At 32.6% G+C, this 26,947-nt stretch overlaps 1 protein-coding gene across 12 annotated transcripts in view; it reads left to right on the top strand.

The window, feature by feature from the left end:
- OtopLa (Otopetrin-like a) overlaps nt 1-26,947 on the top strand; it is a 349,564-nt gene that overhangs the window by 162,929 nt on the left and 159,688 nt on the right. For all 12 annotated transcript variants that reach the window (XM_069819334.1, XM_069819330.1, XM_069819342.1 and 9 more), the window contains exon 3: nt 2,348-2,451. In XM_069819334.1, coding sequence (XP_069675435.1) covers nt 2,348-2,451 — 104 coding nt within the window. The remainder of the gene's footprint in view (nt 1-2,347; nt 2,452-26,947) is intronic.

Here is a 26,947-nt window from a genome sequence, read left to right as displayed (position 1 = left end):
CGTTTACAGTTAGTAAATAATAGTACTATTGTGCTTTTAATTAAGCAATTTCCGAGAGAGGAATATTGTCGGAATTTTTAGTATGAGTTTGTATTAACAAAATAATAATTAATATCAACTACAACCGATTAATTTTAATCGACTCGATTATTCGATTAAATATTTTGATCGATTAATCTTACAACAGAAACTGATCGATTAATCGATTAAATCCCACAACACTATTAAATACTCTGCTTTACTGTGCACAGATCACTTAATTGGTTGAGAGGAAGAGAAGGCTTTATGGCTTTAACTCTGCCAGTAGAAATAAATGTACTAAACAAATAAATAATTAGTGACCTTGCAACTTAAAAAGGCAAATACAAGAATACAGTGCGCCCGTTTAATTTCTTTACCACTAACCAGCACTTTTATTATTCACACTTACAATAACAGGCTCCGTCTTACAGCCTGCAAGATAGTCGCAAAAGAATCGTTTTGAGTCTCTCATAAAACTAAAATACATAGACCTAAGTCTATTTAAACACGCTCTACACCAAGTGTTATTCAACGTGAACTGTAGGTATTTTCAGGAGGTTATTCTTTGAGATACTTCAAACAAAAAATATAATATAATTTTTCTCGTTTTTGCTTCCTTTCCGAGACAAAAATTGTTTTATATTAAACATTTCATACCGTCTTTTGAGAAAGTCATTGACTTAATTCTCGATATGTTCATTCAATTTAAGAGAGGAGTATATTATGGCATTCGGGAGGAAATTAAACGCAGAATAAATATGGGAAATGCCTGTTATTATTCGGTTGAGAAGCTTTTGTCATCCAGTCTGCTCTCAAAAAACCTGAAAGTTAGAATTTATAAAACAGTTCTATTACCAGTTATTCTCTGTGGTTGTGAAACTTGGACTCTCACTTTGAGAGAGAAACAGAGATTAAGGGTATTTGAGAATAAGGTTTTTAAGAAAATATTTCGGGCTAAGAGGAATGATGTTACAGAAGAGTGAAGAAAGTTACACAACGCAGAGCTGCACGCATTGTATTTTTCACCTGACATAATTAGGAACATTAAATCCAGACGTCTGAGATGAGCAGGGCATGTAGCACGTATGGTCGTATCCAGAAATGCTTATAGAGTGTTAGTTGGGTGGCAGAAGGGGGAAAAAGACCTTTGGAGAGACCGAGACGTAGATGGGAAGACACGAAACGGGTGAATGAGTAAAATTTATACTTATTCATGTGTAAAATTTAATAGAGATTTGGAATACGTAAATTTTAATGTAGAGTGCCATTAAAAAAATAAAGGTTTTTGTCACACCATGTAGCCTGAATAACTTTTTCGAACACTGCTATCACATTGTATGGTTTAGCTCCAACAGCTATTGTATACAACTGTTTTTTATAAAATTAAAATTTAAGAAGGTATGAATAATATTCCACACTTTTTGAACACACTGTATAAAAGTACTAGCGATCAGAGAGTTGGAGATCGGGGTTTGGGATGGCTTACAAACCACAAGTAGTGCTAAGGATGTTGCTTTGCTAAGTATCCAGTATAGAGTGTTGTGTGATATAAAATCTATTACTCCACACCTGTGGAGTAACGGCTAGCGCGTCTGGCCGCGAAACCAGGTGGCCTGGGTTCGATTCCCAGTCGGCGCAAGTTACCTGGTTGAGGTTTTTTCCAGGGTTTTCCCTCAACCCAATTTGAGCAAATGCTGGGTAACTTTCGGTGCTGGACCCCGGACTCATTTCACAGGCATTATCACCTTCAACTCATTCAGACGCTAAATAACCTCAGATGTTGATACAGCGTCGTAAAATAACCTACAAAAAATGTATTCATTAAAAATAGAACTGCAGTTTTGTTAACTGAATAAAGAAAGCAAGAAATCTTTAGCAATATTTACAATTGTTACAGTTATGTTAATTGTGTTGCTTATTTTATTATTGTACGAGTATTTTAGTTGATACTTATAACTTTTATATTGATGAAAGAGCCAACTTTTGACCTGTTATGTAAAATAATTAATTTTGCTAAGGGAAGCAACTAAGCAAACAACGTTAGTAATATGTAATGTATGTGTGTATGTATGTATGTATGTATGTATATAATATAATTTAGAGCTACGCTACTTATCTTTCTTATGTCATTATTTTAGATATTAATACCTATAACTTCTAAGTTACATGAAACACAGAACTATATTTTGACTTGTGTAAAATAATTCACGCTAATCGAAGAAAATAAGCAAGCAATACTTGGTAAAAAAATAAAAAAAAATCCCTGTAACTTTTATTAGAACATGCAATTGCTATAGTTATGCTAATGATGTCACTTATTTTGCAGCTGAATCCAGATGGCTATGGCTCCCATACCTCTCCCACCCATCACTGCACCAGACAGCACCTGTCAGATGATTATGAAGAACCTTTCCTGCCCAAAAATGCAAAGTGAGTATGCCGACCACCTGTATAACCTTATTTGTTGGTTCACGGGTCGCTTCTAGTATACAGATTTAATTTATTCTATTTCTCACACTTCTAAACATTAACTGCAATGTAAACGATTGAGGGTGTCAATCAAATATGTCGAGACGGATAAGCTACACATCCTACACGGAAATAGACCATAATGTGAAACAATATTCGTGAAAATAATATTTATACAGGGTGTTTCAAAAGTAATGGTCAGAAACTTAGGGATGAGAAATAAAAACGAAGAGAAGCAAAAACGTTCCAGGAAACAAAAGTCCGCAAATTAACATTTATGAGATAATACTTTTTTTGCTTGTTGGGGCCGCCAGTGAATCGAACGCCTAGATACGATAAAGCGGCAACATTCATGCTTCGTATGTATGCCGCACTCTCACCATCTATTTCCTTCTAAGTGTGAGAGACGATATTTCTGTAGTGCTCGGGAAAAGTGGCACAAGTCAAAAATCTTAATTTAAAGAAGAAGGATAAAGCTGTCTTCACACAGGTTTATGTCGATTTGATTTTCTTCTGTATGAATTATTGTAATAGGAGAAATACTTACGTCTCTTTTTCCAAGCGAGCAGATGTTCCGTAAGTTGCCAATAAACTAATAACAATTTTTGTGGAAATTGACTTATGCCACTTTTTCCAAGCATTGCAGATTTAAACAGACGATATGATGAACGGCGCATAGGTAGAGGAGGACCTGTACCTAGATCATCGGATTTAAATCCTTTGGATTTTTTATGGGGTTATCGAAAAAAAGGATGGAGAATAGTAAAGAATTACATTTTGTATTCATTGACCTAGAAAAGGCCTATGATACCGTATCAATAAACAAACTCTAACATTCTTTAGTAAGTTGTCGAATTCATAAACCTCTCATTCAATTAATAAGAAGGCTATATGATTGTAATGTGTGTGTGAAAATGAGTAGTAGAATATTCAAAGAGTTTCGCATAACGAAAGGTTTAATGTAGGGATGTGCAATGTCACCAACACTTCAAAATATTTTTGGATTATGTCCTGAGAAAATAGAATACTGCATGCTGTTGAATAGAAATAAATGATAAATAAACGGTGATTCACAAGGATTTACCGTTACGTACGGAGCTTATTTCCGAAGACATTCTAAGCAAAAAAAGTCTATAAACATTTGTCCTAATCTCAATATTTTCAAAGTTACACTAATTTGAAGTTGTTTATAAAATACCTTTTTTTCTTGAGTTTTAAGGGTAAAAGAATATTACAAATAGAGAATGAACTATTCAGAAGTATCATTTCTTTAATTGGCTAGTGTTCTGAAGCTAAAAATGTGTTGTCATTTGATATGTACAGATTTTGCTTTTCAATTTTGAACTAAAAATTACATTATTCTTACGTACTTATCACAAAAATTGTTACAAATCATACGACTTTAGGAACCAAATTCTTTACAGTTTAATAATGCAGCCTAATGTACAGTCTTGAAGAATTTACAAGAGTGGCGTGGTTTGTAACAATTGTTGTGGTAAATGCTTAAGAAAATGTAATTTTGTAGTTAAAAATCGAAAAAAAAATTCTGTATGAAGCAACTATGGAATTCACAACATATTTTTAGCTGTAGAATACTAGCTAATTAAAGAAATGATACTCCTGAATAGTTCATTCTTTATCTGTAATATTTTTTCATCCTTAAAACTCAAGAATACTGGTATTTTACAAACAATTTCAAATTAGTGTAACTCTGAAAATATTGAGATGTTTATGTGACATTTTTTGCTCAGAATGTCTTCGGAAATAAGTTCCGTAAGGGACGGCAAATCCTGGTGAATCACCCTGTATATTCAAAGCCTATTATTTGCTGTAGATAATAGGACAAGATAGGCAGGATGTTGAATTTGACTCGCAAACTTGCGCTGATACATTGGATGAAGGAGGCTTGAACATCAATTATGGCAAGACTGAATACATTATAGTGGGAGGAGAAGGGGAAGTCCTTCGTATAAATGACAAGACAATTAGACGAGTGGAACATTTTAAATATCTTGGATCTGTTATTGACCAATCTGGCACAAGCGAAAAGGACATACACAATAGGGTCAATCAAGCAGGTAAAACAATTAAATCATTAAACGGGTTTTTATGGAGTAGAGATTTAACTAAAAAACAAAATTGAATATAGTAAAAACTGTAGTAGAGAGTATTCTAACTTATGGAGGTAAAAGTTGGACAGTGAACGAAAAATTACGGAAAAAAAAAACTATTTGCGAAAGAAAAGAATGGCCTGAGAAGACGTATGAGAATATCAAGGATGCAACAAATAAGGAATGAATATATTTGACTAGAAATGGATGCAGAAGAAACCGTTGTCGATAGATTGGAAATAAAAACTCTGAAATGGTACGGAGATGTGCGAAGAATGGCAAAAGAGAGACTGCCCGTGAATGTTGTTAATTGGACTGATCCTGGTCGAAGGAAGCGCGGCAGGTTACTTGAATGGATGGAGTCAACAAGTCCATGCAGAGGAGAGAATTGGATGAGGGCAAGATAGAACGTCATGAGAATTGTAACAGGAACGTAAGGCAACCACTGGAAGGAGGAAAGCCTGTAAAAAGTAAAAGTTGTTGTTGTTTTCTAATGCCAGGCGGTTCACAATAAAGTCATTTGACCTCTTGCACTCCAATATTTTTCAAAGATATTATCATGGTCAGCCACTGAAGCACAGATTTTGAGGTTTTCCGAATCCATTTCTTGGTTTGAATTGCACAATGGGCAGATAGGGGACTGATATATTCCAATTCTATGCAGGTGTTTGGCCAAACAATCATGGCCTGTTGCCAATCTAAATGCAGCTACAGACGATTTTCGTGGTAAATCGGAAATTAACTGTGGATTATGATGCAGAGAGTTCCATTTTTTCCCTTGAGCTTGTGTTATCAAATTTTGTTTGTTGAAATCTAAGTATGTAGATTTAATAAATCTTTTCACAGAGTAATACGTAGATTTAGTAACAGGTCTGTAAGTAGCAGTGCTGCCCTTCTTTGCTAAAGCATCCGCATTCTCGTTTCCCAGGATTCCACAATGGGATGGTATCCATTGGAATACAATTCTTTTATTGAGTGATATTAATTGAGAGAGCATTGTAGTTATTTCTGCTATTTGAGATGAAAGTGTGTGTTTAGAGACTACTGATAGAATAGCTGCTTTGGAGTCTGACAATATAACTGCATTTTTAAATTTATTGATGTGGCATAGAAGATTCCTGAGACTTTCACTTATGGCAATGATTTCTGCAGTAAAACTTGTTGTTCCATACCCAAGAGATCTATAAAGTGAGAAGAGACAGCACATAACACCTGCACCGGCACCTCGTTCTCTGGAGATCAAGGATCCGTCAGTGTATAAATGAAGCCAGTTTTGTGGAGGGTACCTAATGTTAATTGTCTCTAAAGACAATTGTTTTAGTATTTCAGTGTTTACTTCTGATTTTAGTATTTCTTCTGTTAAATTTAGATTATATTCTATATTTAATAGAGTTAAATGGTTTGGTTTAATTTGTAAGTTTTCTTTTAAATTCGAGATATTGATTTTTTGTTTTAATTCTTGAACCATGGATATGAAACTTTTTTGATTTTTCAATCTACAGAGAGGGCTGTATGAATGCCAATTGTTTCCTGGTAATCTGAAAAGTTTTTCATATTGAATCCGTGCTTTTTCTTCTATTGTCATTTTGATACTGTTAATATGAGTGAGGAACCTCATAGAATCTATTGGAGTTGTTTTGATTCCACCAGTAATGAGTCTAAGAGCTTGGCTTTGAAAAAAGTAAAAGTAAGTACTCTAAAAAGCCTAGTTTATACAACAGACATCATCACACCTGAAGAATTGCAGCATCGGATTGTAGATCCAGCAAATGAAGAATGACCCAGGATAGCTGTTAGTTTTTACAGTCTATGTTTTTGATAATATGGATAGTGGTGCATAAGGGGCATTTGATTAGAAGACTACTACAACTTCAACAAGTATTGCATCATTACAGAAAATTGCAAATTAACTCACTCTGTGGGTGAAGCGAAAATAAAATGGTAGAAGAAAACGTCGGAATTTTGACTGAGTTTGCACAATGACATTCACTAATTTTTTATCAAGAATTACAACTGTGTTAATGTTTAGCATCTGCACAAACTTATGCGTAAAACATGATAAGCTCGTTCATTTCAACCTGTTACGTAACGTATTTACTGTAGCTAACTTCTATCAATAATTTCTTTAATCAGATACTGTCTTATGTAAGATGTGTAGGGTTATTCAGAAGTCAAGAAAGATTTGAAAGTTCTCTGACTTCTTCAAGAAGTAAGTTAATAAAAATTGTTTCACTGTTGTTGCTACGACAAAATATGAAATATATAAACAGCAATTCAAGCTCTTGTTAATTAATTAATGTATTTATCTATTCCATTCACTCACTCACTCACTCACTCACTCACTCACTCACTCACTCACTCACTCACTCACTCACTCACTCACTCACTCACTCACTCCAGAAAATAATGGTTTTGCCTATACAAATGCGAATTGCCCATTTTCATTGTGATTACTGTATAAATGTAGTACACACGTTTACTTCGACAGCTTTAGAAATATTTAAATTTGTCATTTGGCTTCCTATATTCATCCTGAACTGAAATAAGAGATCCAGATGTTACATACTGTATGGTCACAGTCTAGTATATACAGTCACGAAGCTCAATATGTAGTAAATATGCATCCATAGATAGTTGCTAACCACTAGGATCGATACTATCGCCTTATTACAGACAATGCGAAATAGTACCGGCACAGTCTATTGTTTCTCGTACCCTCACAACTCAAGCTTCGTGACTGTAAATACTAGACTGTGGTATGATTTCAATTTTTTTTTTATCTTATTGCGAGTAGTTATCTTAAACATATTCTCTTCGTAAAGATTAATTTTTGGTCCTGCAGAATATATCTGTTATGGTAACTTTGATTATTAGAGGAGAGAAATTCGCTCCGACGCGTCGGAGATCGAATCCGGCTCCTTGGTTCTGCGTACCAAGTGCTCTAACCACTGACCACGCCGAAGTTCAAGCCACAGCACCGGATCGAATCCCTCACCTCTAGTGCTGTGGATTGTATTTCGGCGTAGATCAGTGGTTAGAGCATTTGGTACGTAGAACAAAGGACCCAGGATCGAACCCCCGGCGCCGGAGCAAATTTTTCTTCTCTAATAATCATATTATCTTTGTTTCTTCGAATTATTTTTGCTGAGAAAATATTATTATTATTATTATTATTATTATTATTATTATTATTATTATTATTATTATCATATTTTCAATATAACCAGAAATCAATAAATGATCATTGATAACTTATTTTTACTTTCACCAACTTTCAACGATTGAACTCTTTCTCATCCCATTTACACAACACGACTGAAATGGTTAGTATGATTACAAAACAGAAAATAGATAAATGAAGGCAACAGTAATTCATAACAATACTTTTGTGATACGAGAAAGAACCTAAATTGTATTTTAAGTAACAGCTTTTAGCGTTCCTTACAAGTATATGTATGTATATATACATATTATTTTAATGTACCGAAGTACATATGATATTTGCATGCAGATATTCTGCGTCATCATACGATCCTTACAAGGTTTGGAATAGACAGAAAAATTCTCAAAACGAATATATTCAGTATTCAATTCATCTCTTTCCGACATAAATCCAAAACAGTGTTTATATGCCTGCAACTAACATTTCAGAAACATTATTACACATCTGAATAATAATGTCTGATCGCATTTGTAATATTATCAATTACATTTAGATATCTGAAGCTGTATAAAACTACAAGGGAGCACATGATAACAGACTAGAGTATAAGATGTAGGCTATCTGAATATGCTAACAAACAAGGTAGAGCAAGTACCTATAAGTAGCACTTGAGCCAATGAATCAGACACTTGAGGATTCAAGTATGTATGCCGTTCGTGGGAATACAGCTTCCTACTGCATATCATCCTAACACACGGCGTGACATTAATGTGACATTTAAGCACAAGTGCCCACTGGCGACTCGAAGGGTCCATTTCAGGGAGGTACAAGTTACAGGCTTACAAGTGTGTCTTCTCGTTCATACAAGCTACTCATCACAATTATTATTCTTTCACAAAGGAATTAAGGATTTGTTAATAACATATTAATAGATTTTATAAAACCTTTTTTTTCCTTTCAGAATGTTTCAAAAAGGAATTAAGGGTTTGTTAATAATATTTTAATATACTTTATAAAACTTTTTTTGCTTTCACAATGTTTACAAAGAAATTAAGGACTTGTTAATAACATATTAATAGACTTCATAAAACTTTTTTTTTCCTTTCACAATGTTTCACAAAGGAATTAAGGATTTGTTAATAACGTATTAATAGACTTTATAAAACTTTTTTTTTCCTTTCACAATGTTTCAAAAAGGAATTAAGGATTTGTTAATAACATATTAATAGACTTCATAAAACTTATTTCCTTTCACAATATTTCACAAAGGAATTAAGGATTTGTTAATAACATATTAATAGACTTCATAAAACTTTTTTTTTCCTTTCACAATGTTTCACAAAGGAATTAAGGATTTGTTTATAACATATTAATAGACTTCATGAAACATTTTTTTTCCTTTCACAATGTTTCACAAAGGAATTAATAATTTGTTAATAACGTATTAATAGACTTCATAAAACTTTTTTTTCCTTTCACAATGTTTCACAAAGAAATTAAGGACTTGTTAATAACATATTAATGGACTTCATAAAACTTTTCTTTACTTTCACAATGTTTCACAATGTTTACAAAGAAATTAAGGATTTGTTAATAACATATTAATAGACTTCATAAAACTTTTTTTTCCTTTCATAATGTTTCACAAAGGAATTAAGGATTTCTTAATAACGTATTAATAGACTTTATAAAACTTTTTTTTTTCCTTTCACAATGTTTACAAAGGAATTAAGGATTTCTTAATCACATATTAATAGACTTCATAAAACTTTTTTTTTCTTTCACAATGTTTCACAAAGGAATTAAGGATTTGTTAATAACATATTAATAGACTTCATAAAACTTTTTTTTCCTTTCACAATGTTTCACAAAGGAATTAAGGATTTGTTAATAACATATTAATAGACTTCATAAAACTTATTTCCTTTCACAATATTTCACAAAGGAATTAAGGATTTGTTAATAACATATTAATAGACTTCATAAAACTTTTTTTTTCCTTTCACAATGTTTCACAAAGGAATTAAGGATTTGTTTATAACATATTAATAGACTTCATGAAACATTTTTTTTCCTTTCACAATGTTTCACAAAGGAATTAATAATTTGTTAATAACGTATTAATAGACTTCATAAAACTTTTTTTTCCTTTCACAATGTTTCACAAAGAAATTAAGGACTTGTTAATAACATATTAATGGACTTCATAAAACTTTTCTTTACTTTCACAATGTTTCACAATGTTTACAAAGAAATTAAGGATTTGTTAATAACATATTAATAGACTTCATAAAACTTTTTTTTCCTTTCATAATGTTTCACAAAGGAATTAAGGATTTCTTAATAACGTATTAATAGACTTTATAAAACTTTTTTTTTTCCTTTCACAATGTTTACAAAGGAATTAAGGATTTCTTAATCACATATTAATAGACTTCATAAAACTTTTTTTTTCTTTCACAATGTTTCACAAAGGAATTAAGGATTTGTTAATAACATATTAATAGACTTCATAAAACTTTTTTTTCCTTTCACAATGTTTCACAAAGGAATTAAGGATTTGTTAATAACATATTAATAGACTTCATAAAACTTATTTCCTTTCACAATATTTCACAAAGGAATTAAGGATTTGTTAATAACATATTAATAGACTTCATAAAACTTTTTTTTTCCTTTCACAATGTTTCACAAAGGAATTAAGGATTTGTTTATAACATATTAATAGACTTCATGAAACATTTTTTTTTCCTTTCACAATGTTTCACAAAGGAATTAATAATTTGTTAATAACATATTAATAGACTTTATAAAACTTTTTTTTCCTTTCACAATGTGTACAAAGAAATTAAGGATTTGTTAATAACATATTAATAGACTTCATAATTTTTTTTCCTTTCACAATGTTTCACAAAGGAATTAAGGATTTGTTAATAACATATTAATAGACTTCATAAAACTTATTTCCTTTCACAATATTTCACAAAGGAATTAAGGATTTGTTAATAACATATTAATAGACTTCATGAAACATTTTTTTTTTCCTTTCACAATGTTTCACAAAGGAATTAATAATTTGTTAATAACATATTAATAGACTTTATAAAACTTTTTTTCCTTTCACAATGTTTACAAAGAAATTAAGGATTTGTTAATAACATATTAATAGACTTCATAATTTTTTTTCCTTTCACAATGTTTCACAAAGGAATTAAGGATTTGTTAATAACATATTAATAGACTTCATCAAACTTTTTTTTTCCTTTCACAATGTGTCACAAAGGAATTAAGGATTTGTTAATAAGAGATTAATAGACTTCAAAACACTTTTTTTTTCCTTTCACAATGTATTTTATAAGCGATGTCATAATGTTAAAAATCGCAAAGAAAGAAAATACAGTATTTCTTAATTTATTACTATGATTGACAGATACTTTTCAATTATGCTGTTAATTTATTTATGTCTTTTTTATTATTTTTACACGCCAAACGAGATGGTCCAGATGGTATCATCTCGGACTCGCATTCGTGGGGGGCCCGCGTTGAAAGCCCGAGTTCGGCCAATCTGAGTGTAAGGTTTTTCTTGTTTCCCACACTGGCAAATGCGAATGTTAGATTGGAATTTACTCTCCATCTACACCGAAAGTTCTGTCCGTTGTCTATGTACAGTATGTGTTCGTGTCGTCTTTAGGAGGTGGTCCCTCACCAGGTAAGTCCCTACATTTCCATGATTCTCTCTCTCGTACGAACACTGGCTTGTAAGACTCATGAAGGAGGTTAAACTAAGATAAAGAAATATATTATTTTTACACTATTTTAATTCTTTGATATGATAAGGCATGGCTGCATTTCCAAATTGTAGTCCCTTTTTATATTACTTGATTGAGGTGCTGGCTGATACGTCTATTATCAGACAGTATATGTCACTTGACGATGTAAGATATTATTTTATACTAATCTATTGCTCTGATAATGGTAATACATAGCTGCATTTTCAAATTTTAGTACATTTTTATATGGAATGTTGTCTGATTGAGGTTCTGGTTGATATGTATAATAGTGGCAAAAAAAAAAAAAAACCGGACCGACTCTTGTAGCTGATTTCAGAATCACAGATTCAAATTTTGCTAGTCACAAAACACATCCATCTTGTATAATTAATTGTAACAATGAAATTTATTGCATTTGTTCGATACATTAATATACCGTCTTTTGTTTCCTTTAGTGCCTCAAACTTACAGACGAAAAAACTTTGAGAGTTTTATTTTCATCTGGCATCCATATTGCATTTCTACCTCTATTCGGCAAAGATAACTGCGTATTTTTACATTAAATAGCAGTACATACCTCTGGCTTCACTATCCATATTGAAATTACCACAGTTTGACACAATACACAGCACAGAATTCTTTTGTATCAGCTACAAAGGTCGGTCCGGGTTTTTTTTGCCTCTACTGTACATCTGTCATCAGGCAGTACATCTCACTTGAGTCGGCCTCGGTAGCTAGTCGGTATAGCGCTGGCCTTCTATGGTCGAGGTTGCGGGTTCGATCCCGGCCCAGGTCGATGGCATTTAAGTGCGTTTAAATGCGACGGGCTCATGGCAGTAGATTTACTGGCATGTAAAAGAACTTCTGCGGGACAAAATTCCGGCACTCCGGCGACGCTGATATAACCTCTGCAGTTGCGAGCGTCGTTAAATAAAACATAATTTAAAAATTTTACATCTCACTTGATGATATATGTCAGAGGAAGAACAATTTTTGTATACAACTGAAGTCTGATTAGTGCAATATGTTACTAACCAGCGATATACGAGGGGGGGGGGAAGGAACTGGCCACCCTACCCCATCATCTCTTGTCTTAGTTTCCACATGAGTGATGCCATATTGGTGTCACTTATGAGGTTCCAATTATTATTTGAACTGCTTACTAAACATAGGCCTACATTAATATGAAATGAAGACGTTGATACACGAATCAGAACGGTAATTAATTTTTATAATATTGTTATGCTTCTAATCCACTAGAACAATATTTAGTTTTCAAAGAGAAAGAAAGATACTATTTTTACATTAATTTAATGCTATGATATGATGATGCACGGCTGCATTTTCAAATTGTAGTCTCTTTTTACATTACTTGATTGAGGTTCTGGCTGATACGTCTATATTTCAGACAGTATATCTCACTTGACGATGTAAGATATTATTTTGTACTAATTTATTGCTATGATAACGATAGTACATTGCTGTATTTTCAAATTTTAGTATATTTTTATATGAAATGTTCTCTGATTGAGGTTCTAGCTGATATGTACTTGGAATAATTCCTTCTTCTCTTCCACCATTTAAATAACCAGCATATAACAATTGTGCTTGGAAAATCAATGTTCTCTAGCCGGCATTTTTAGCAGTAAACTAAAATTTAAGTGATGAATAATGGGCATTTAAATTAACGGGAGATTTAAACAGTTGTTAACCTTAACAGAGGTTTATGAAACGACATCTTTGTTACATCTTCTGCTAAAATGACTTTGTTACTAAGATTTATTTCAAACCATCCGTCCTCAAGTGAGGTTGACCACTGGGATCCGGAATTAACAAACATAAAAGATAAATGGGAATGAAACGAGCAAAATAATGATTCGATTTGTATATTAAAACAAAAATTTACGTGTTAACATATGGATGATAGTATAGAATTTGAAGAAAGACCTTCAGAATTTCCATTACAATCTTCTGAACCTCGTAAAAGGGAATTTTAAAGGATTTAAGAATATTACATGTAAATTTTGGTAAACAACCCCTCGCTCCAAATAGTTAGCCTGTAACGTCTCAGTTGTAAAGCGAAATGCCATATTTTTCACTGAGGTATGGAAGACAAGGTACATATTTAGCTCGCTTGTCATCATTTATCTGCAGTGCTTGATTCGTGTCTCGTTCAAAGCAAATCGTAGGGTCTAAGACCATCGCTTTCTGGGTTCTTCTATTGATGGCAATTATATCGACTTTTCTATGAGAATCATCTTCAGACACACAATGAATCTCCTATATTATAATAATAATAATAATAATAATAATAATAATAATAATAATAATAATAACAATAATAATAATAATAATAATAATAAAAATAATAACTGCCTCCCATTGGAGGTAGCCCAGAAGGACTCAGTATACTCTCCTACATGAATTTTACAATATTAAATGTTTACATAAATTTTGTAGAAAGAAAATTAAAATAAACATATATGAATTATAAAGTGAAGAAAAGAAAAAAAAATTAAACAGAGTGAATATGATGACTCAGAATTTGGCAAGAGCGTTTCAAAACTGAAGTTATGATGTCAGCAATAAGTGTCTGTGGTAGTTCAAAAGTCTTCCTGAAGCTTTCAAAGAACTTGGGAATCACACCACGAGCTCCAATAAGAAGACCAATCACCTCAATGTCTTCAAACTGGTATTTTGCTTTGAAGTAATCAACTGTTGGCAGATAAATGTTGATCTTTTCTTGATTGACATCCTCCGACTGGCTACTCCCCGTTTCAATCCTTATGGTAGGATCAATTATATATCCTTTCTTGGTAGTCTGGGAATACGCCATGGTGTCAATACGTCTAGAGGAGCCATAAGTAGCAAGGCAAAAAACTTCCTCTTCTACTATCCAAGACTTTTTTCTTAAAGCAGTTGCAATTAAGGATCGAACATGATGGTGTCTGGCATTTCGTAGGAGTAAACCTCTGTTACACTGACCTTGGACGTGGGCAAGGGTTTCAGTCTCCGGGCATCCATGTCTGCACCGGGATCCGTCCAAAGAGCGACCAGGTACTCCTCTAACTGCTGCTAAATTGGCATTGATTTTGAGGCAGGTTACCCATTCAGATGTAGATAGTCCAGACTTATTAAAAATCCAGGCGTTGGCTTTAGGTACTTGGCTGTACAATTCTACACCTCTGCCTCTTCCAGGCATTACTTTCCGTGATTCGAATTCTGCATTTCTTAATTTCTCTGTTAATTTCCTAGTCACAGATTTACGAAGTTCAACTGGACAAGGGAGACTTAGATGTTGACAGGAAGAATTAAGTTCTGACATCAAAGGTCGCATACTATTTACATAAGGATTTTCATTTAATATTAAAGTGATGCAGATGTTGCAGTGTTGCAAGAACGCTTCCCATGATGCTCTGTATTTTTTGCTTGCATATAACATACCAGTAGGTGTATCAGATGGCAACATAAGCATTTGTTTAACAGAACTACGGATTAACTTGTCAATATCTTCTAAGAATGTTCCTGGTAACTGATGGATAGGAGCCATTTGTAATGGATAGATCAATTTAGGCCATATATACTGGTTAACAATATTGAGCTTTAGATCTGGGCGGAGCATGGAGGTGGATACTAAATTTTCCAAATCATTTTTCAGACTTAACATAAATGCCTCCCGATCAAATTTTAATTCCTCATTGAATGATACACCCAAATATCTTATAGTTTCATCTTGTTTGAGCCCTCTTATGGAACAATCTTCATATAGAATCAGATCTTCTTCACGTAACTTTCATTTTACAATATTAATGGAAGTTGATTTATTAGGATTAATGTGTAATCCAATGCCTTCTAAAAGCTCCTTCACCATTAATACTAGGTCCTGGGCAGCTGACATATCTTTCCCTATGATTACTAAATCATCAGCAAAAGCAGCCATAGTTAGATTGTCTAAATTTTCAGAAACCTCAAAACCAAATTTATCACTGACTTGTTTCTCCGTAAGTTCTTTTAGAATAAAATCTATTGACTTATTAAAAATTAATGGGGATAAAGGTGATCCTTGGAAAACTCCTTTTTGTAATACAATTGGATCAGAGATCTGATTGAAACTGTGAATCCGAGTAAAGTTTCCCACTACATAATGCATAAATTAAAATGTTGTGTCCTGTAAGATACTTCCTAAATTTAAGGATTAATTTCATAATTTAATATGAAGCTTTGAAATTTGTTAAAAAGTTCAGTCAACTACACTTAAAATTTCTTTTCATGTAGAAAATTAAAATTTGAGTTTAAATCTGACTAATTTTTAGGAACAAGCAGCCGCATTTGGCCGGACTCAGAATTGGTTTTTAAGTAGAAGTTTTAAACCTTTATTGGTCTAATTCCACAATTTATTTTCCGTGACTTATTCAACATAAAACCCTGAGTAGGCCTACAGATAATACATTTCTAAGCTTAAACAGCTTTCGGGAGAATGTTACTTCTTCAGGCAGCTGCAATGTTCACTTTATCTGTCTAATATGTTTCTCTGTCTGTCTAGTCTCACTTGTTCTGTCAGCCTGTCTATCTGTCCATTAGCATGTAGCAACTCTGTTCCCACTGGATGCATTTTGAATGGCTGATGCATTAACTTTCCTCGCCAGAAATTCGGATTCAAATCCCCTGAGCCTAAGCTGAAATTTGCGGTGGACAACTTCGATTTCTTCAATATATACAACCGTTCATACTGTATGTATATAATATATACATCCCTTCGTGGTTTATATTCAGTATAGAAGACAGTATTACCTCCTCAACAGACTCCATAACATAGGCCTACCGTAAGGGTGTCGTCAAAATGAATGACCATGACTCTCAAAGTCAGAAACGAGTCAGTTGACTACTTTTCAGTGCGAATAGGTCTCTGTCATGTGGATACATTTGAATATATTTTTCGGCTTTTTTCTGACGTTCATTTCTAATAATAAATGAAGGAGTTGAATTAATTTTCTCTGTCTGATTGCATGGGTGTTTACTTACAAATGGCTTTTAAGGAACCCGCAGGTTTATTGCCGCCCTCACATAAGCCCGCCATTGGTCCCTATCCTGAGCAATATTAATCCAGTCTCTATCATCATATCCCACCTCCCTCAAATCCATTTTAATATTATCCTCCCATCTACATCTCGGCCTCCCAACTAACACTCTATATGCATTTATGGATTCGCCCATACGTGCTACATGCCCTGCCCATCTCAAACGTCTGGATTTAATGTTCCTAACTATGTCAGGTGAAGAATACAATGCGTACAGTTCTGTGTTATGTAACTTTCTCCATTCTCCTGTAACTTCATCCCGCTTAGCCCCAAATATTTTCCTAAGGACCTTATTCTCAAACACCCTTAACCTATGTTCCTCTCTCAAAGTGCGAGTCCAAGTTTCACAACCATACAGAACAACCGGTAATATAACTGTTTTATAAATTCTAACTTTCAGATTTTTTGACAGCAGACTGGATGGTAAAAGCTTCTAAATCGAATAATAACAGGCATTTCCCATATTTATTCTGTGTTTAATTTTATCCCGAGTATCATTTATATTTGTTACAGTTGCTCCCAGGTATTTGAATTTTTCCACATCTTCAAAGGATAAATTTCCAATTTTTATATTTCTATTCCGTATAATATTCTCGTCACGAGACATGATCATATACTTTGTCTTTCCAGGATTTACTTCCAAACCTATCTCTTTACTTGCTTCAAGTAAAGTTCCCGTGTTTTCCCTAATCGTTTGTGGATTTTCTCCTAACATATTCATGTCATCCGCATAGACAAGCAGCTGATGGAACCCGTTCAATTCCAAACCCTCTCTGTTATCCTGGACTTTCCAAATTGCATACTGTAGAGGGGAAAAAAATAATAATAAATAATCCCAGAGAATACCGTAACTCCACATTTTGTATTGATTACTTCAAGATTATATACTCACAATATCTAATTCAATTCAAGTAAGCTAGGAATTTGATTTCTACACATTCATAATGCTTTTACCGATTTCATTTGACTCGAGTACTTACGAACACGCACAGAATGGGAAATGTAAGTTGTGCTGGAACTGCAATGTTTTGCAACTGAGTTCATATGGTCGATATACTGTGAATAATAAATGTGAGATTATTATTATCGGGTTAATAGAAAGGTTCTTACACGTAGTAATTTCCAGTCCTAGGTCAAGGTCTAGTCAGCAATGGTGCTAAGTTGTGCCTGGCACCGTGCATGCAACCTGCACGACAGGGTCTCGGTCGCAGTCGTTCAGTAATTGAACCCATCCATGTGTCAATAATACTTTATTTTTTCAATTTCATTTATCGTATTCCATAGATTCCACATTAGCACACAAACTTTAAGATGTGGACCAAGTCAAGAGATACAATTCTTTGGCGAGCAGAGATGAGGCCGAGGATTCGCCATGTAATTACCTTACATTTGCGTTACGGATGGTGAAACCTCGGAAGAAACCCAACCAGGGAATCAGCTCAAGCGGGAATCTAACCCAAGTCCGAGTGTAGCTCCGAATCAGCAGGAAGCGCCTCTACCGACTGAGCTACGCTGGTGGCTCACAAGAATGTACAATACATAGCAAGAAGTTTCATCAGTTGAGCTATACAAAAATATGCAATACATAGTAAGCAGATTAATTAAATTTACAAGCATAAACAACTCATTACTTGAATTATACAAAAATATATTTTACATAACAAGCAGATTAATTAAATTTACGAGCATAAACAATTCATTACTTGAATTATACAAAAATATATTTTACATAGCAAGCATATTAATTAAATTTACGAGTATAAACAACTCATTACTTGAATTATACAAAAATATATTTTACATAGCAAGCATATCAATTAAATTTACGAGCATAAACAACCCATTACTTGAATTATACAAAAATATATTTTACATAGCAAGCATATTAATTAAAATTACGAGCATAAACAACTCATTACTTGAATTATACAAAAATATATTTTACATAGCAAGCATATTAATTAAATTTACGAGCATAAACAACTCATTACTTGAATTATACAAAAATATATTTTACATAACAAGCAGATTAATTAAATTTACGAGCATAAACAACTCATTACTTGAATTATACAAAATATATTTTACATAGCAAGCAGATTAATTAAATTTACGAGCATAAACAACTCATTACTTGAATTATACAAAAATATATTTTACATAACAAGCAGATTAATTAAATTTACGAGCATAAACAACTCATTACTTGAATTATACAAAAATATATTTTACATAGCAAGCATATTAATTAAATTTACAAGCATAAACAACTCATTATTTGAATTATACAAAAATATATTTTACATAGCAAGCGTATTAATTAAATTTACGAGCATAAACAACTCATTATTTGAATTATACAAAAATATATTTTACATAACAAGCAGATTAATTAAATTTACGAGCATAAACAACTCATTACTTGAATTATACAAAAATATATTTTACATAGCAAGCATATTAATTAAATTTACGAGCATAAACAACTCATTATTTGAATTATACAAAAATATATTTTACATAGCAAGCAGATTAATTAAATTTACGAGCATAAACAACTCATTACTTGAATTATACAAAAATATATTTTACATAGCAAGCATATTAATTAAAATTACGAGCATAAACAACTCATTACTTGAATTATACAAAAATATATTTTACATAGCAAGCATATTAATTAAATTTACGAGCATAAACAACTCATTACTTGAATTATACAAAAATATATTTTACATAACAAGCAGATTAATTAAATTTACGAGCATAAACAACTCATTACTTGAATTATACAAAATATATTTTACATAGCAAGCAGATTAATTAAATTTACGAGCATAAACAACTCATTACTTGAATTATACAAAAATATATTTTACATAACAAGCAGATTAATTAAATTTACGAGCATAAACAACTCATTACTTGAATTATACAAAAATATATTTTACATAGCAAGCATATTAATTAAATTTACAAGCATAAACAACTCATTATTTGAATTATACAAAAATATATTTTACATAGCAAGCGTATTAATTAAATTTACGAGCATAAACAACTCATTATTTGAATTATACAAAAATATATTTTACATAACAAGCAGATTAATTAAATTTACGAGCATAAACAACTCATTACTTGAATTATACAAAAATATATTTTACATAGCAAGCATATTAATTAAATTTACGAGCATAAACAACTCATTATTTGAATTATACAAAAATATATTTTACATAGCAAGCATATTAATTAAATTTACGAGCATAAACAACTCATTACTTGAATTATACAAAAATATATTTTACATAACAAGCAGATTAATTAAATTTACGAGCATAAACAACTCATTACTTGAATTATACAAAAATATATTTTACATAGCAAGCATATTAATTAAATTTACGAGCATAAACAACTCATTATTTGAATTATACAAAAATATATTTTACATAGCAAGCATATTAATTAAATTTACGAGCATAAACAACTCATTACTTGAATTATACAAAAATATATTTTACATAACAAGCAGATTAATTAAATTTACGAGCATAAACAACTCATTACTTGAATTATACAAAAATATATTTTACATAGCAAGCATTTTAATTAAATTTACGAGCATAAACAACTCATTACTTGAATTATACAAAAATATATTTTACATAGCAAGCGTATTAATTAAATTTACGAGCATAATTCATTAGTTCAATTATACAAAAATATATTTTACATAGCAAGCAGATTAATTCTTGCAATTTAAAGTGAGTGGACTATGCCGCAGTGTTCCGCAACCGGTGTGCCATCACAAGATGAAAGGTGTGACGCGAAAATTAATTGAAGTTAAAATGGTGTGTTGACAAAACATGTCCATTCCTCGAGTGTGTTGTGTGTGGTGAAAATCTCAGTAACGCTATGGTTACCAGTAAATTGAAACGACAGTTGGTAACAAAACATTTCTTTCTGTCAAGCAAAGAAGTATATTATTATCGTCGGTTGTTGGAACAAAATAAAAAAAAAACAAGTGACGCTCATTACGATCTCGGTACAGAAAGTACAGGAAGCTAGCTATAAGGTATCCGAACTTATCGTAAAGGTAAAAAAAAAAAACACACACACATAATAGCTGAAACGTTGTTAATGCCTGAAAATGGGTCGTTTGAGATGTTCCGAACTGTATGGCCCCTTGCTGAGGTAATAAAGTGTTGATGGACTTAATTAAAGAGCATTTAGTAATCTTGCAGCAGAAGTTCAAGAATTATTTCGGAGAGAGTGTTCAAGATTTTTACTGGGTTCGTGATTCATTCATTGTGGATTCAAAACATCTTCCGAATAATACGAGTATACTCGTACAAGAGGAACTAGCAGACTTAAAAGCAGACAAAATATTGAAATTAAAACTTTTCGAAGTGTCTTTGGAAACATTTTGGTTATCAATAAGGAGTGAATACCCGGCTATCTCCGAGATGGCAGTTAATATGTTATTACCATTTTCAACTACATATGTGTGTGAACTGGGCTTCTCGACGTTAACTAAAAATTAAAACATCAAAGAGGGAGAGACTCAAATCCATCGATGAAGAAATGAGGCTTGCACTGTTAACGATTCCGCCACAGATCAGCCACTTGTGTGCAGCTAAGGAGGCCCAAGTACCACATTGAAGGTGTGAGTAAAGTTATCTACAGTGAATTAAAGTTCATAAATTCTCAATAAATGCAAGAGACGATTTCTGTTTTATAACAATAATACTTACTTACTTACTGGCTTTTAAGGAACCCGGAGGTTCATTGCCGCCCTCACATAAGCCCGCCATTGGTCCCTATCCTGAGCAAGATTAATCCAGTCTCTATCATCATATCCCACCTCCCTCAAATCCATTTTAATATTATCCTCCCATCTACGTCTCGGCCTTCCCAAAGGTCTTTTTCCCTCCGGCCTCCCAACTAACACTCTATATGCATTTCTGGATTCGCCCATACGTGCTACATGTCCTGCCCATCTCAAACGTCTGGATTTAATGTTCCTAATTATGTCAGGTGAAGAATACAATGCGTGCAGTTCTGTGTTGTGTAACTTTCTCCATTCTCCTGTAACTTCATCCCTCTTAGCCCCAAATATTTTCCTAAGCACCTTATTCTCAAACACCCATAACCTATGTTCCTCTCACAAAGTGAGAGTCCAAGGTTCACAACCATAAAGAACAACCGGTAATATAACTGTTTTATAAATTCTAACTTTCAGATTTTTTGACAGCAGACTGGATGATAAAAGCTTCTCAACCGAATAATAACAGGCATTTCTCATATTTATTCTGTGTTTAATTTCCTCCCGAATATCATTTATATTTGTTACTGTTGCTCCAAGATATTTGAACTTCTCCACCTCTTCAAAAGATAAATTTCCAATTTTTATATTTCCATTTCGTACAATATTCTGGTCACGAGACATAATCATATACTTTGTCTTTTCGGGATTTACTTCCAAACCTATCTCTTTACTTGCTTCCAGTAAAATTCCCGTGTTTTCCCTAATTGTTTGTGGATTTTCTCCTAACATATTCACGTCATCCGCATAGACAAGCAGCCGATGTAACCCGTTCAATTCCAAACCCTCTCTGTTATCCTGGACGTTCCTAATGGCATACTCTAGAGCAAAGTTAAAAAGTAAAGGTGATAGTGCATCTCCTTGCTTTAGCCCGCAGTGAATTGGAAACGCATCTGACAGAAACTGACCTATACGAACTCTGCTGTAAGTTTCACTGACACACATTTTAATTAATCGAACTAGTTTCTTGGGAATACCAAATTCAATAAGAATATCATATAAAACTTCTCTCTTAACCGAATCATATGCCTTTTTGAAATCTATGAATAACTGATGCACTGTACCCTTATACTCCCATTTTTTTCTCCATTATCTGTCGAATACAAAATATCTGGTCAATAGTTGATTTATTACGCCTAAACCCACACTGATGATCCCCAATAATTTCATCTACATATGGAGTTAATCTTCTTAAAAGAATATTGGACAAAATTTTGTACGACGTTAACAAAAGTGATATTCCTCGAAAGTTACTACAGTTAGTCTTGTTCCCCTTCTTAAAGATAGTACGATTATGGACTCCTTCCATTGCTCTGGTACAATCTCCTTTTCCCAAATAGCAAGTACAAGCTTATAAATTTATTTAGATAATGCGCTTCCACCCTTTTGTATTAATTCTGCTGAAATTTGATCGATACCTGGAGACTTATAATTTTTCAGACTTATAATAATAATAATAATAATAATAATAATAATAATAATAATAATAATAATAATAATAATAATAATAATAACATTAATCATAAATTTAATTACATTTCGTAATTATATTAAGAGAGTCACATCATATGTTTTTGAGAGGATTAATATTTTGTTATGCCATTGAGTCTAGGCCCATCTAGGGTGTGCCGTGAGTATAAAAAGGTTGCGGAACACTGGACTATGGTATTCATGCCTCCACCTGAGATGGCAGTAAAAATGTAAAAACATCTACAATGCACATCGATCCCTTCGCTTCTCTTGAGATCAATCACAGCGGCCACAATTTTTCCACGGAGGCTTCGAAGCAAGCGTGTTAATCGGACCGCTCTTCTCTTGTTTTGTTTATTACGTTGCGCCTCATTTACAGCGGGACGGGAGCGGAGTGGGAAATAGCATGATGGATATGAATAGCGAGTCAAAATCGTTTTGCATACAACGCTTCCATAACAATTTCCTGAAAATGTCTAAATTAGACTTTTAGTAGAATAAATCCCATAAGGACATCACGTAACAAGCTTCATCCATATTTCAATTAGCTAATTAATTTGCACACTTCTATTAAAATAATTAGATATGAAGCTTAAAAAATTAAACACGTTTTTAATTAAGTGCTCCAAAATCCATTTTCCTTCAGACTCTCAAAGCGACAAGTGTTTAGAGATACGATTATCCTACATTCCATTCTTCCCATGGCAATCTTTCACTTTTAAATTTGGCCGGCGGGAAAAGGCATATAAGTAAAAAAAGTCGATTTTTCTGTTGTACCTAATCACATAAGTCTAATAATTTTTTCTAATGTTTGAAATAATAAATTTTCTTGTATTTAAAATTGAAAAGGATCTTACTTTAACATACATGAATTTCATTATTATACTTATATTTTCTCTCCTGAAAAATTATTATTTTTTGACTTATGTGTCTTTTCCCGCCGACCAAAGATTTTATTATATATACAGCGCATTCATTTCAGAACTTCCCAGTCTAAATAACTATATATAATTTAAATTTAATTTAATTAAAAAACACCTCAATTTAAAATATATTGAGAGGGAAGTTTAAAAGCAGTCTTAACTGAATATTAGGTTTCACATCCTCACCCTCAACCACCCCCACTTTGAAATTTCAAATGGCACCCCCATCTTGTGATACTTAAATTTCAAAGAGTATTCAATTGTTTGATAGGGACCGATGGCGGGCTTACTTACTTATGGATTTTAAGGAACCTGGAGGTTCATTGCCGCCCTCACATAAGTATTCAATTGTTTATACATCTTATTCGTTTCCACATCTATTGTTTTCTAACGTCGCCTGGCAACCTGTATTGTTGTTATTGTCAGTTGATTGTAGAATGAAACCATTTATTTTGTGTAATTTTCTAAATTTAATCATTAAGGATGATTTCTGTTCTCTCTTGAAGAGTATAGACCATTTTAAAATAATTAAAAAAAGCAACTCTTACATGAAATGTTCAATAGTCTTTGTAGCTTTATTCTCTTTAGCTCTAATCAACAATAACAACAATCCAGGTTGCCAGGCAGTGGCGACTCGTGACATGTTTTGTATGTAGGATATGAGATTGACGACTGATGACCAAGACAGAAACTAATATTAATAATATAATATTAGTAATAATAGTAGAGCATGCAAAATCAATACAAGTAGGCCTATGTTAGTCTTTGACTGACCATTCTGGAACTGGCAACTTATTAGTAGTGAAGTTCGAGTCTCTTCCCCATTTTAGTTGCGAAGATGGCTCCTAAGCCATTGTACTACCCGATATTTACCGATGTTCCGTCGTACGTTTGCGCAATTAATTTCTTCCTACAGTTTAAATTCTTCTAAACGATCAAAGACAACTTCAGATATTCTTTCGGCTGTCCTGTAATCTGAAAGTCCTGTTAATTCTTGTATTTATTATACTGTAGCTTATTTTATTTATGCTTATGTAATTTTGTTTTTATTCATTTTATTTTTTATATTATAACATTTTAAATTATTTATTATTTAATTTATTCTATTCTCTGAAAAAGACCAATGAACTGCATTTAAGGAGGCTATAAGGGTACTTGAAAATTCTTATTGTAGTCTCTGACAGGGTCTCCATCACCCAGAAAGAAGGGTCGTAGTATTAGGATACGCGGTAATATCCTCAAACGCGTTAAATCAAGCCATACCCCGCCCTCCGCACCCTCCCCTGTCCACTAACTTCACTGTTAGAAATACCGTTTGCTGTAAGATACTTGGATGGTTCCTCGGAAATTATTTCTGAGCTGTGCAATGGCGACAACTCACGACAGAAAGTGGAAGCTTAAAGGAAATTAATACGACGTCGGGACGCATTGAAAATCAAAATCTGTAATTAAAATGTTTTCGCAGGAGTTAACATATATTTTCTTTCCTCAGAGGCACGAAATTAAACTGTAGGATCATTCTCATATCCTTCATGGAGGAATAACCACTGTTGCTAGGCGACAATAGAAAACAAAAGATGCGTAAACAAATGTATGAGGCGTATAAACAATTGAATACACTTTCAAATTTAAGTATCATAAGATAAGAGTGCCATGGTTTGAAACTTCCCCCTCAATATCTGAATTGACGTGTTTTTTGTTTAATTAAATTGAATTTAAATTATACAGTTTTTTAGACTGGGAAGTTCTGTATGTACAATGAAATGCATATCAGCAAGTTGCGTGGAAAGTTGCATCAGTCAAAATATTATTTACGATGCCAACTAGCTTATACCATGTTTATGAGAAATCACTAACGTTTGCAGGAACTGTCGTTTGCAACAAAACCTCAAAAGGATGGCCTTAAGTTCGATTCTGGCTGGTTACACTGACAAACATATATAGGTTTGTAATTATTAAACAGAACATTGCTCATTCATTCATTCATTCATTCATTCATTCATTCATTATATTCCATAATCTTACATGAGGAATGAGCTTTAAGATGTGGAACAAGTCAAAATTTTACAACATTACAATTACAATTTTTACAATATTTTACAATTTTTACAATTTTACAATTTAGTAATTTTCTACAATGGTGAGGTGAGGTGAGGTCCGAAGATTCGCCAAAAGATTACCCGGCATTTGCCTTTTGGTTGGGGGTAAGTTAATTAAATTCAAGGCATAAACAATTCAATCAGTTGTGATATACAGAAATTGATAATACATATCATGCAAACTACTTCAAATTACAAACCCAAACAATTTATCAATAGAGCTATACAGATTACTATTCAATTTAAAGCATATACAATTCATCGGTCAAAACTATACAAACATATGCAATACAAAGTAAGCAGATTAATTCAATTTACAAGCTTACTTTCATTAAGCTATAAAAATTTGTGCAATTAATATCAAGTAGATTAATTCAATTTATAATCATAAACAATTCATCAGTTGAGCTATACAGACTACTATACAATGTACAGCATATACAATTCATCAGTAGAGCTATACAGACTAGTATACATTTTAATTAATTAATTAATTAATTCATTCATTCATTCATTCATTCATTTTATTCCATAGATCTTAATGAGCAATGAAGCTTTAAGATGTGGAACAAGTCAAAATTTTTACAATATTACAATTACAATTTTTACAAATTTTTATAATTTTACAATTTAGTAATTTTCTACAATTTTGTGCAATTTTGTGCAATTTTTTACTATATTTTGGCGAGATCTAGTGACATGAGGTGAGGTCCGAGGATTCGCCAAAATATTACCCGGCATTTGCCTTTTGGTTGGGGAAAAACTCGGAAAAACCCAACCAGGTAATCAAATCAAAGGGGAGTAATCAAATGAAAGGGGGGTAATCAAATGAAAGGGGGGTAATCAAATCAAGGGGGTTGATGCCAAGGACTCGTCATAGACTCGCATATACAATTCATCAGCCAAACTATACAAACATATACAATCGAATTAGTTGAATTTACAAACTTATTTTCGTTAAGCTATACAAAATAGTACAATTCATATGAAGTAGATTAATTCAATTTATAAG

The sequence above is a fragment of the Periplaneta americana genome, chromosome 2, assembly GCF_040183065.1.
Source record: "Periplaneta americana isolate PAMFEO1 chromosome 2, P.americana_PAMFEO1_priV1, whole genome shotgun sequence".
In the NCBI taxonomy this organism is placed as follows: Eukaryota; Metazoa; Arthropoda; class Insecta; order Blattodea; family Blattidae; genus Periplaneta; species Periplaneta americana.
This window is presented reverse-complemented; position numbering and strand designations above follow the sequence as displayed.